This window comes from Phyllostomus hastatus, unplaced genomic scaffold, assembly GCF_019186645.2.
Source record: "Phyllostomus hastatus isolate PE091 unplaced genomic scaffold, TTU_PhHast_1.1 phas_contig_86, whole genome shotgun sequence".
Lineage (NCBI taxonomy): Eukaryota > Metazoa > Chordata > Mammalia > Chiroptera > Phyllostomidae > Phyllostomus > Phyllostomus hastatus.
Genome location: NW_025333977.1, coordinates 91,215,606 through 91,228,211, shown reverse-complemented (window position 1 = coordinate 91,228,211; position 12,606 = coordinate 91,215,606). Strand labels below are relative to the sequence as shown.

The following is a 12,606-nucleotide window of genomic DNA, read 5'->3' as shown; positions in this document are numbered from 1 at the left end:
ATAAAATTCTATAAAACATCATCTGTATATTGTATTGTGTGTTCACTACCACAAGTCAAGTCTCCTTCCATTACCATTTTTCTCAACTTTATCCACTTCTACCTCCCCCACCCACCTTTGTCTATTAATCACCATATACTGTTGTCTGTGTCTATATGGGAGTTTTCTTTCTTTTCCTTCCTTCCTTGCTTCCTTTCTTTCCTTCCTTTTCTTTCTCTCTCTCTTCCTTCTGTCCTTCCTTTTCTTCCCCTCCCTCCCTCCCTCCCTCCCTTCCTTCCTTCCTTCCTTCCTTCCTCTTTTCTCCCCTCCCCTCCCCTCCCCTCCCCTCTCCTCCCCTCCCCTCCCCTCCCTTCTTCTCTCTTCTTTGTCCTTTCACCTTTGTCACCCAGCACACCAACCCTCTCCCTTCTGACAGCTATCAGTCTGTTCTCTGTATGTCTGTTTCTATTTTGTTGGTTTTTTTTTAGTTTATTTTGTGTATTAGATATGAGTGAAATCATATGATACTTGCCTTTCTCTGACTGACTTATTTCACTTAGCATAATACTGTCCAGGTCTACCATGCTGTCACAAAAAGTATGATCTTCTTTTTAATGGCTGAGTAGTATTCCATTGTGTAAATGTACCACAGCTTTTTTATCCACTCATCTACTGATAGTCACTAGGGCTGCTTACAAATATGGCTGTTGCAAATAATGCTGCAATGAACATAGGATAGGCTGCATATATTCTTTAAAATTAGTGTTTTTGGTTTCTTTGGCTTTATTCCCAGAGTGGAACTGCTAGGTCATAAGGCAGTTCCACCTTTAATTTTTTGAGGTAACTCCATAGTGCTTTCCACAGTGGCTGCATCAATCTGCATTCCTACCAACAGTGCATGAGGCATTATCCTATTTCCTATCCCATGAGGATTCCCTTTTCTCCACATCCCAGCCAATACATGTTGTTTGTTGATTTATTGATGATAGCCATTCTGGCCGGTGTGAGATGATATCTTGTTTTGGTTTTAATTTGCATTTCTCTGATGACTAGTGACATTGAGCATTTTTTTCACATGACTATAGCTATCTATCTGTATGTCTTCCTTGGAGAAGTGTCTATTCAGGTCCTTTGCCCACTTTTCAGTTGGATTGTTTAGTTTTTTTTGGTGTTGAGTTTTATACATTTTGGATATTAATCCCTTATCAGATGTATCATTGGCAAATATCTCCCATTCAGTGGGTTGTCTTTTCATTTTATTAATGGTTTCCTTTGCTGTGCAAAATTTTTTTAGTTTCCTGTAGTTCCATTTGTCTATTTTTTCTTTTGTTTCCTTTGACCAAGGAAACACAGAAAAAATATTGCTATGAGAAATGTCCAAGATTTTACTATTTTTCTTCTATGATTTTTATGGTTTTGAGTCTTATATTTAAGTCTTTAATCCATTTTGAGTTTGTTCTTGTGTATGGTGTTAGAAAGTGGTTTAGCTCCATTTTTTTTTTTTGCATGTATCAGTCCAATTTTCCAACACTATATATCAAATAGATTATCTTTACATTGTATGTTCTTGTCTCTTTGTCAAATTCAACATAAAGGCCTGGCTTTATTTCTGGGCTCTTTGTTCTGTTCCAATGATGTATATGTCTGTTTTTGTGCTAATACCATGCTGTTTTGATATTAAGGCCTTGTAGTATACTTTGATATCAGGTAACATGATTCCTCTAACTTTGTCCTTCTTTTTTAAGATTGCTGTGGCTATTTGGGGTCTTTTTGTGGTTCCATAAAAAATTTTGTAATATTTGTTATAATTCTGGGAAATACATCATTACACAGGAATTACATTGAATCCATAGATTGCTTTGGGTAGTATGGACATTTTAATGATGTTAGTTCTTCCTGTCTATGAATGTGGTATATGTTTGCACTTGTTTCTTCTTCCATCTCTTTCTTTGGTGTCTTAAAATTTTCTCAGTACAGGTCTTTTACATCCTTGGTTAAATTTATTCCTAAGTATTAATTTTTTGATACAATGGTAAGTGGGATTGTTTTCTTAGTTTCCCTTTCTGATAGTTCTGGATATTTATTTTGTATTTTGTCACTTTACTGAATTCATTTATTCTAGTAGTTTTTTGGTGGAATCTAGGGGGTTCTCTATATGCAGGATCATGTCATATATAAATAATGACAGTTTTACTTCTCCCTTTATGATTTAGATGCCTTTCATTTCTTTTTCTTGTCTGATTGCTGTGGCTAGGACTTCCAGTACTATATTGAATAAGGGTGGTGAAAGCAGACATAGCTGTCTTGTCTTGATATGAAGGGAAATGCTTTTAGTTTTTGCCCATTAAGTATGATATTGACTGTGGATTTCTGATATATGGCCTTTATTATGTTGAGGTATGTTCCTCCTATTCCCACTTTGCTGAGAGTTTTAATCATAAGTGGGTAATGGATGTTAACAAATGCTTTTTCTGTATGTATTGATATGATATAATCATGCAATTTGTTTTTAAAGAGCTTACTTATTTATTTTTTAGACAGAGGAGAAGGGAGGGAGAAAGAGAGGGAGAGAAACATCAATGTGTGGTTGCCTCTCACATGGCCCCTACTGGAGACCTGGCCCGCAACCCAGGTATGTGCCCTGACTGGGAATCGAACCAGCAACCCATTGGTTCACAAGGCCAGTACTCAATCAATTGGAGCCACACCAGCCAGGGCTAAATATGTGATTTTTATCCTTCATTTTGTTTATATAGTGTAGCATGTTTATTGATTTGTAGATATTGTACCAACCTTGCATCCCTGGGATAAATCCCACTTGATCATGGTGTATGATCTTTGTAATGTCTTGCTGGCTTCTGTTTGCTGATATTTTGTTGAGGATTTTAGCATCTGTGTTTATCAGGGATATTGGCTTAAGATTTTCTTTCTTTATAGTATCTTTATCTGGTTTTGGAATTAGGATATTGCTGGCTTTGTAAAATGAGCTTGAGAGTCTTCCCTTCCTCTTGAAATTTTTAGAATATTTTGAGAAGGAGAGGTGTTAGTTCTGTGAATGTTTGATAAAATTCACTTACGAAGCTATCTAGTCTAGGGCTTTTGCTGGGAATTTTTTGATTTCTGCTTCAATCTCATTAGTTGTATTTTCTGATTATTCCTGATTCAGTTTTGGAAGATTGTATGTTTCCAGGAATTTATCCATTTTATTCAAATTGTCCAATTTATGGGCATATAGTTGTTCATAATATTTTCTTACAATTCTTTGTATTTCTGTGGTGTCAGTTGATACATCTCTTTCATTCCTGATTTTATTTTTTGGGTCCTCTCTTTTCTTCTTGATGAGTGTTGTTAAAAGTTTATCAGTCTTGTTTATCTTTTAAAAGAACCAGATCTTATTTTGTTGATCTTTTGTATTAATTTTTTAGATTCTATTTTGTTTATGTCTGCTCTGATCTTTATTATTTCTTTTCTTGAGCTTACTTTGAACTATGTTTGTTGTTGTTCTCCTAGTTCTTTTAAGTCTAAAATTAAATTGTTTATTTGAGATTTTTCTTGTTTCTTGTGGTAGGCCTATAATGCTATGAATTTCCCTCTTAGGACTTCTTTTGCTGTGTCCCATAGATTTGGGTTTGTTGTGTTTTCATTTTCATGTGTTTCAAGGTATATTTTTTATTTCTTGCTTGATCTCTTGGTTAACACATTCATTGTTTAGTAACATATTTGACTTTTATGTGTTTGTGTTTCTCTTTTTTTCATGTGATTGATTTCTAGTTTCATACATTATGGTTGGAGATGTTTAATATTATTTCAGTCTTCTTTAATTTATTGGGACTCATTTTGTGCCCTAACATGTAGTCTATCTTAGAAAATGTTTCATGTGCACTTGAAAAAAACTCTGTTTTGCTGCTCTGAAGTAAAATGCTCTGAAGCTATTATTTGAATCCATCCAACCCCGTGCATCATTTAAGGCTGCTCTTTCCTTGTTGATATTCTGTCTGAAAGGTCTATCCATTGATATCATTGGAGTGCTAAAATCCCTTTCTGTGACTGTGTTTCTTTTGATCCCTCTTTTTCTGTCCATCAAGATTTGCTTTACATATTTTATGTACTCCTATCTTGGATGCATATATGTTTACACAGGTTATATATATCCTTTTGCTGGGTTGCTCCCTTTATCATTATGTAGTGTTCTTGTTTGTCTCTTACTATAGCCTTTTTCAAAAAGTCTGTTTTGTCAGATATAAGTGTTGCTATCCCAGCTTTTTTTTCCTTAACATTTGTATGAGATCTCTTTCCATACCTTTAGTTTTAGCCTGTGTGTATCTTTCATTCTGAGATGGGTCTCTTGTAGACAGCATATATATAGGTCTTGGTTTCTTATCCATTTATCTACTCTATGTCTTTTATGTGGAGCATTTACACATTTACATTTAAAATGATTATTGATAGGTACAGATTTATTGTTATTTTATTATTTTAACTTTGTTCCTCTGTTTCCTTCTTTTCTTCTTCATCTTCTTCAGGAAGACCCTTTCACATTTCTTGTAATACTAGTTTGGTGGTAACGAACTCTTCTAACTTTTTCTTGTCTGGGAAGCTTTTATTTCTCCTTCAGTTTTAAATGATAGCCCTGCTGGGTAAAGTACTCTTGGTTGCAGGTACTTGCTTTTCATCACTTAGTATATTTCATGCCAATCCCTTCTGGCCTGAAATGTTTCTATTGAGAACTCAGCTGACAGTCTTATGACAGGGCCCTTGCAGGTAACTCTTTCTCTTGCTGTTGTTACAACTATCTTTTTGTCTTTAATCTTTGGCATTTTATTTATGATGTATCTTGGTGTGGGCCTCTTTAGGTTCATCTTGTTTTGGATTCTTTGTGCTTCCTGGATTTGTGTGTCTTTTTCCTTTAGCACATTAGAGGAATTTTCAGTCATTATTACTTCAAATAGGTTCTCAACTTCTTCCCCCCTCTCTCCTCCTGGTACCCCTATAATGCAGATGTTGTTATGCTTCATGTTATCCCAAAGGTTCCTTAAATTATCCTCATTCTATAATTTTTTTTCATTTTTTGCTGCTCTAATGGGGTGTTTTCTGCTACCTTCTCTTTCAAATCAGTGATTCAATCTTTAGCTTCATTCAACTTATGTTTATTCCTTCTAGTGTATTCTTCATCAGATATTGTATTTTTCATTTCTCACTGGTTCTTTTTATGGTTTCCATATCCTTTGTCATGCTGGTGTAGTTTTCACTAAATTCCTTATAGTTCTCACTAAGTTCCTTGAAGATGCTTATAACTATTTTCAACTCTGTGTCTGGCAAGTTGCTTGCCTTTATTTCGCTTAGTTCTTTTGCTGGAGATTTCTCCTTTCATTTGGGTCATAATTCTTTGTCTTCCCATTTTGGCTGCCTCTTTTAGGTTGTTTCTATTTGTTAGGTAGATCTGCTATGACTCCCAGTCTTGGTAGGGTGATCTTCTGTAATAGGTATCTCATGTGGATCCAGTGGCAGTCTCCTTGGTCATGTAATTTGAGTGCTCCAGGAATGTCCCTTGTGTGGATTATATGTGCCCTCCTGTTGTAATTGAGTGTTGATTGCTTTTGGCCCCTTGGTGCATGGGGTTGACCCTCAGGTTGTTGACTATGAGGGTCAACCTCGACCACAGTGTTTAAACTGCTGTGCATGTGCCAATCCCATGAGGCAGAATTTGCCCCAACAGGGTCTGTTGCCTGCTGAGAGCTGCCTTTGGATATGCCTCTTGTGAAGCTAATTGGATCCTGCTCTGATGTGTCTGAAGCTGGCCACTGTGTATGTTGATTCTGGGGTGTCTTGGGAGGGTCTCTGGTGTAGGCCAGTATCAGATGTTTCCTGTGACTGGCCCTGGGCTACCTGCTTGAAGCTACAAAGTGATTCACAGTTAGTGGCTGCCTCTGTCGGGCCCGGGTTTGCACAGGAAAAACCACACTGTCCATCAAGGCTGGCTTTTACCAACACCGTGCCCAGGGACAGGTCAGCTAAAGTCCCAGTGCGCCTGACGCTTTACCTCTGCCTTCCAGCTGCCTGTTAAGCTCAGGCCCTGACACAGCCTCTGGTGGTACTCAAGTTGCCTGAGGTAGTTTTTTAGTGAGTTGCCAGCTAGGGGTGAGTGCTGTTCACCAGATTGATACAAGTTAAAACTTAGTGCCATGCCAGTGCTGGGTCTGAGCCTATTCAGCAAGTGTCCTAGGGTATACCAAGTCTAGCCATCACACACTGGGTGCTTGTACAACTTTGTGGTAGGGCAGAGTTTTGGGGGATAGTCAAGATGAGGCCAAGAGAGTTTACCAGGCCTAAATAGGCCAAGATTTGGCTGTATGAAGGGAGGGCTCTGCACCAGTCAGCATTTGAGGGAAACATGGCCTCATCCTAGAGCCACACAATTCAATCTGTCCCAGATTCTGCCAGGAGCTCGATCTCAGCAGAGCAGGGCCACTGAGAGTTGGGAGGGTAGGGCTAGTAGATCTCCCATAAGGGAGAGATGCCAGTTAGGCTTGGGGAATGTGTGGGGAATGGCCCCCACCCCAGAGCCACACAACTCAGTCTGTCCCAGATTATGCCCAGACCTTGGCAGTGTAGAGCCACTGGGAATCAAGAGGGTGAGGCCACCTGGGACCTGGAGGTGGGGCTAGCAGATCTCCCATGAAGGGGAGGTGCCAGTCAGATTCACAGGAAAGTGGGAGGAATGGCTTCAGCCCTAAAGCCACACCAGTCAATCACTGACACCCCCTGAGTTTTCCCACACTACTACACCCTGGCCCACCCTAGCTAACTCCTCAGCAGAGCACAAGCTCTGCAGGGGTGGGTGACAGGGATCCAAAGGGTGGGGCTATTGCATTCCCTCAGGCTGATGCCATGTGGAAGGGAGTGTTCCCCCTAGGAAAGATGGTGTCTGCAGTATGGGAAATAACTCAGCTCAGGAATCCTGGTGGCTGGCCCTTCAGCTCTCTCCCCAGAGCCATAAACACCAGATTCTCCTCAAACAATTAGTCCACTCTGCCCTCCCCCATTCCACTGGATCTTAGGGTAAGTGGCTGTGAATGAGAATTTGTGTGTTGGCCCTTTAAGTGGGCTCCTGTGTCTCTAGCAGACTTGCCTCTCCCTGGCAGACAGAATCCCTGCTGATTATTGAAAAAATAATGAAGGAAAACTTTCCCAAACTGGAAAAGGAGATAGACATACAAGTCCAGGAAGCTCAGAGAGTCCCAAAGAGGAACACAGTGTGACATGTCATAATTAAATTACCCAAGATTAAAGATGAGAGAATCTTAAAAGCAACAAGAGAAAAGAAGACTGTTACCTACAGAGGAGTTCCCATAAGACTGTCAGCTGATTTCTCAAAAGAAAGCTTACAGGCGAGAAGGGGCTGGAAAGAAGTATTCCGAATCATGAAAAGCAAGGACCTACAACCTAGATTATTCTATCCAGCAAAGCTATTGTTTAGAATTGAAGGGCAGATATAGTGCTTCCCAGATAAGGTCAAGTTAAAGAAGTCCATCATCACCAAGCTCTTATTATATGAAATGTTAAAGGGACTTATCTAAGAAAAAAAGATTAAAATATGAACAGTAAAATGACAATAAACTCAGTTATTAACAACCAAACCTAAAACAAAAACTAAGCAAACAACTAGAACAGAAACAGAATCACAGAAATGGAGATCGCATGGAGGGTTATCAGTGGAGATGGGGTGCGGGCAGGGGGGGAAGTGGGGGAAAGATGCAGGGAATAAGAAGCATAATTGGTAGGTGCAATATAGATGGGGGATATTAAGAATAATATAAGAAATAAATTAGGAAAATGGAGAAGCCAAAGATATGCTTGACTCATGGACGTGAACTAGGTGGGAAGAATGCTGGAGGGAATAGAGGTACTAGGCAGAAGGAGATAAAGGGGAGAAAAAAAGAATGGGACAACTATAAAAGCATAATCAAAATATACTTAAAAAACAAACAGAATCTGCTGATTTTCATAGTCAGATGTTATGTGGGTGCCTCTGATTACTCTCAGCTGGTGAGCTTGGCTTTTCAAGGGGAACCTTTGCAGGGCCAGTCCTTTTTGCATCTCTGCCCTTCCTACCAGTCCACGTTGCTTCTTATGTAAATCCTTATTTATAAGACTTCTCATCAGCTAGTCTTCAGTTGGTTATTCAGTTTGATTACTCTATATTTTAGTTGTAATTCCAGTTTGGTCCTGGGAGGTGAGTGTAGCTTCCACCTACTCTGCCTCCATCTTGGATCTTCTGGAGAGCCATAGTATTAAAAAAAATTTTTTTTAAGATTTTATTTATTTATTTTTTTAAAGAGGGAAGGGAGGGAGAAAGAGAGAGAGAAACATCAATGTGCGGTTGCTGGGGGTCATGGCCTGCAACCCAGGCATGTACCCTGACTGGGAATCAAACCTGCGACACTTTGGTTTGCAGCCCGTGCTCAATCCACTGAGCTACGCCAGCCAGGGCTAAAAAAAGTTTATCACAAACTATACAAATACTAACTTGAAATAAATCACAAATCTTAATAGACAAGCTAAATCTACAGAACTGATAGAACAGGAGAAAATCTTAGTGATCTTGGTTTGAGAAAGATTTTTAAAATATAACAAAAAGTGTAAGTAGAAGACAAATATTGTACTTCATCAAAATTGAAAATGTTTGCTTTTCAAAGGCCATTATTACTAAAAATGGAGAGGCAAACAACAGAAAACATTTGCAGTACATCTATCTGATGAGGGACTGGTATCTGGAATGCATAAAGAATTGTTACAGCTCAATCAAATGGGCAAAATATTTGAATAGATACAATAGAAAAGAAAATATATGGATATCAAATAAGCCCATGAAAATATGCTCATTGTGACTACTCATTAGGAAAATGTAAATTAAAACCACAATGAGACACCACTATATTCCCACTAGAATGGTTAAAATTTAAAAACCTATACCACACCTTAGTGGGAATGTGGAGAAACTGAAACTTTAATAATTTACTGGTGGAAATGTAAAATGGTACAATTACTTTGGCAAACAGTTTCAGCTTCTTAGAAATTAATGGTACCATACGATGTAGTCATTCTACTCCTAGGGTTTTACTCAGAAGTGAAAGCTATGTACTTGTTTTGAATGTTCATAGGAAACAACCCAGATGTTTGTCAGTACCATACAGTAGAATTTCACTCAACAATGAAAAGAAAGGAATTGTTACATGCAATAGTGTGGATAAATCTCAAGATCATTATGCTGAGTGGAAGTAGCCAGGCTAAAAGTATATATACTGTGTGATTCCATTTATAATATAATTGTATATTGCATAAAGGTATAATATAAAATTCTAGAAAGTGCAAAGTAATCTATAAATCAGTGATTGGAAAGAATGTTGTGAAGTGGGGCATGAAGACATTTTAAGAGGTGAGAAATAATTGTGATGGCTTCACATATTGTATGTCAAAGCTTATCAAATTATACATATTAAAATTGTAGTTTATTATATGTAAGTTTTATCTCAGTAAAGATATATTTAAAAAGAATGAATGAACTAAAAAAATATTTGCCGAAATGTCAGTTTTTTCCCTTTGTTAAAATCAAGCATACTTAAATATAATTTCTAATATTTTTAAAAAAGCATATGTAACTATTCTTTTCTTTAAAAATTCTCTTTTGTTATTTAATTTTTTAAAATCATGTGGCAATTTTTAAAAGCCTGACCTTGAATGCTGAGAATGAGAGTGAAGAAGAGTAGTTAATAGCCCTGGCTGGCGTAGCTCAGTGGATTGAGCGCGGGCTGGGAACCAAAGTGTCCCAGGTTCGATTCCCAGTCAGGGTACATTCCTGGGTTGCAGGCCATGACCCCCCAGCAACTGCGCATTGATGTTTCTCTCTCTCTCTCTCTCTCTCTCTCTCTCCCCCCCTTCCCTCTCTAAAAATGAATAAATAAAATCTTTAAAAAAAAAAAAAGAAGAGTAGTTAATGGTACAATTAGGTTGGAGGAAATGTTTTCTTAAATATGAGAGCAGTTTATTATCTTTCTTAGCTCAGGCACATGAGCCAGTGAAGTGGGAGAAGCTGCAGGTGGAGAAGATAAAAGGAATGGAATAAGAGCAGTCCTTTAGGGCAGAGGTGTCAAACTTATTTTCATCGGAGGCCACATCAGCCTCACAGTTGCCTTCAAAGGGCTGAATGTAGCTTTAGGGCTGTGTAAATGTAACTACTCCTTAACTAGGGGCACGGAGCTCGGCATGCAGCGGGGTAGAGACAAGGAAGAAACAAGGTGTCCGCAGGATTTGGCCCTCTGGCCTTGTGTTTGCCACCTGTGCTTTAGGGCTTAGGAGAAGATGGGATCCAGGGAGTCGAAGAAGCTTCCCTTCTCTAAGACTAGAAGAAAGAAGTGAGGATCAGTATACATATGGATAAACTTATACAGAAAGATAACAGATTTTTGTGCCAAAACCATGTTATTTTTGGTGAAAATAGGAAAGTATCCTACTGAGAAGAGGAGGGTAGGGATGAGAGGTTTATAATGAGTGATGAAAAGTTTAGATTGACTATGTTGTGGAAGAGGGGAGAAAAATCTGACCAGGGATGTACAAAAAGATTGTCAAGCAAAGCTTCTATCACATACTTGGTGTATAAAAGGCTTCAGTGCCTGCTGTTTTTCTGGAAAACACCAAAAGTGTTCCATTTGCAGTTATAGATTACCAGTCTGTGCTGCCTTTTCTAGATCTCCCCCCATTGTTGTAAAGGGGAAACTTTAGAAAAGCAGAAATCTGTTAAGGATTATGCTGTTGTTCTGTAGATCAGCGGTCTCCAGCCTTTTTGGCACCAGGGACTGGTTTCGTGGAAGATAATTTTTCCACCAACCAGGGTGGCGGTGGGGGGGACAGGAGGTGGAGCTCAGGCAGAAATGCGATGGTGTCCATGGTCAGTTGGTTGGTTGGTGGAGAGGAGGAAGGTTAGGGGCCGCTGCTGTAGATTTGTTTTGTTTTTGTTTGTTTGTTTACTTCCTAATGTAACTTGGAGATTTTTCCATGTCAGTACATATGGCTGTCTCTTTTTTTAAATACGTGTGTTAGTATTTCTTAGCATGGATATACCATAATATTGTAGCATTTTAAGTTGTTTCCAACTTCTCATTATTAAATATTGCTGTTGTGAACATCCTTACATGTTACAAGATTGTAGACGTTTTCACATATACAGCTATTTGGTTAGAATTATTTTGTTGAAGGTTATTTTATTGGATACTGCCAAATTGCCATCTGAAATGGTTATTATACCAATTGACTCCCACCAGTTGAGATAATTCGTTGCCATATACCACATTTCCCTCACCAACAAGTGTTATTTCCTTTGTTTTTACCATTCCTTTGGCCATAAAATATCTCTTGTCTTAAACTAGCATTTGTTCATACTAGTGAGGCTGAGCAATTGTCACATGCTTACCAGCTGTTTCTGTATCTTGTGTGAGTTGCCCATTCTTATTCTTGGTCACTTTTTACTGCATTTCTTACTGATTTGTAGGATCTCTTTAAATGTATGGACCTTTCTGTTATATATGTGGAAGGTATTTTCTTCCGGACTATTAATTCTAGAACAAGTTTCAAATTTTGATACAGTTAAATCCTTCATTCTTTCCCTTGATAGTTGCTAGATTTTGAGTCTTGCTTTGGAATGCCTTCCCCACTTCAGGATCATGTGGATTTCCACCTAAAACTTGTATAGAACTTGGTTTTGTTTGTATATTTTATGTTTAGTTCTTTAATCCATCTGGAATTAATACATGTAAGTGATGTGATTCAGTAACAAAATTGATATTTTAGATTGATTAACAAAAATAAATAATTCTGGAAAGATACTAGAGATAACCTTTACTTAATATTAACTTCTTAGAAGGAAAGGAGACATTTGTGGTTCCTTTTGTGTGTTCATATTTGTGAAGCAGCTCTATATTATGAAGCTCATTTGTAGGAAAAGTTGCTGCCTATTAGCATTCTCTTTACTTAAACGGGTCATTAACTTGTCCATTTGATAAAGAAATTACCAGAAGCATAGGTTTGTTTCCCAGTTTTTTCAGTGTATGACAAACCAAGCAGATAGATGCCTGATAGCAGTCAGTCATTGTAGGTATTCTAGTTCATAGTTATGGCAGATCTTTTAAAAACCAGATCATTACTACAGTAATGAAAAGACAGAGAAGACAGAAGAAGAAATAGGAAATGAAAGAGGAATAATAAGAAAATCACTGAAAAGATAAGACAATAAAAAAGGAAAGAAGGAAACTCGGAGAAGTTAACCTTTTAATCTCAGGCCTATAAATAATAGTGTGGTTTTGTTCATTTGGTGTTTTGTCTTATTTTGGGGATGAGATGGGCTTCTGCTCTCTTCCTGGGTGCCAGCATGTGTGTTGTCTCTTATAATAGACTGTCAAATGCACACTGTTAAATGAACTTGGAATTCTCACATTCATATTTATGTTTCTTCATTATTTTTAGGCAGTTGAGAATTTTGAACCAGCAGCTTAGAGAACAAGGAAAAACTAAAAAGGCATCTGGTTCTCAAGAATGCAACCTCGAATGTAGGTAAAAGAACTTTAGGAGCTGATG

The 12,606-nt window shown here is 38.0% G+C and overlaps 1 protein-coding gene across 1 annotated transcript in view; it reads left to right on the top strand.

The window, feature by feature from the left end:
* Nucleotides 1–12,606, top strand: part of CCDC14 (coiled-coil domain containing 14) — a 49,415-nt gene that overhangs the window by 24,733 nt on the left and 12,076 nt on the right. The window contains exon 10 of the mRNA XM_045851401.1: nucleotides 12,496–12,578. Coding sequence (XP_045707357.1) covers nucleotides 12,496–12,578 — 83 coding nt within the window. The remainder of the gene's footprint in view (nucleotides 1–12,495; nucleotides 12,579–12,606) is intronic.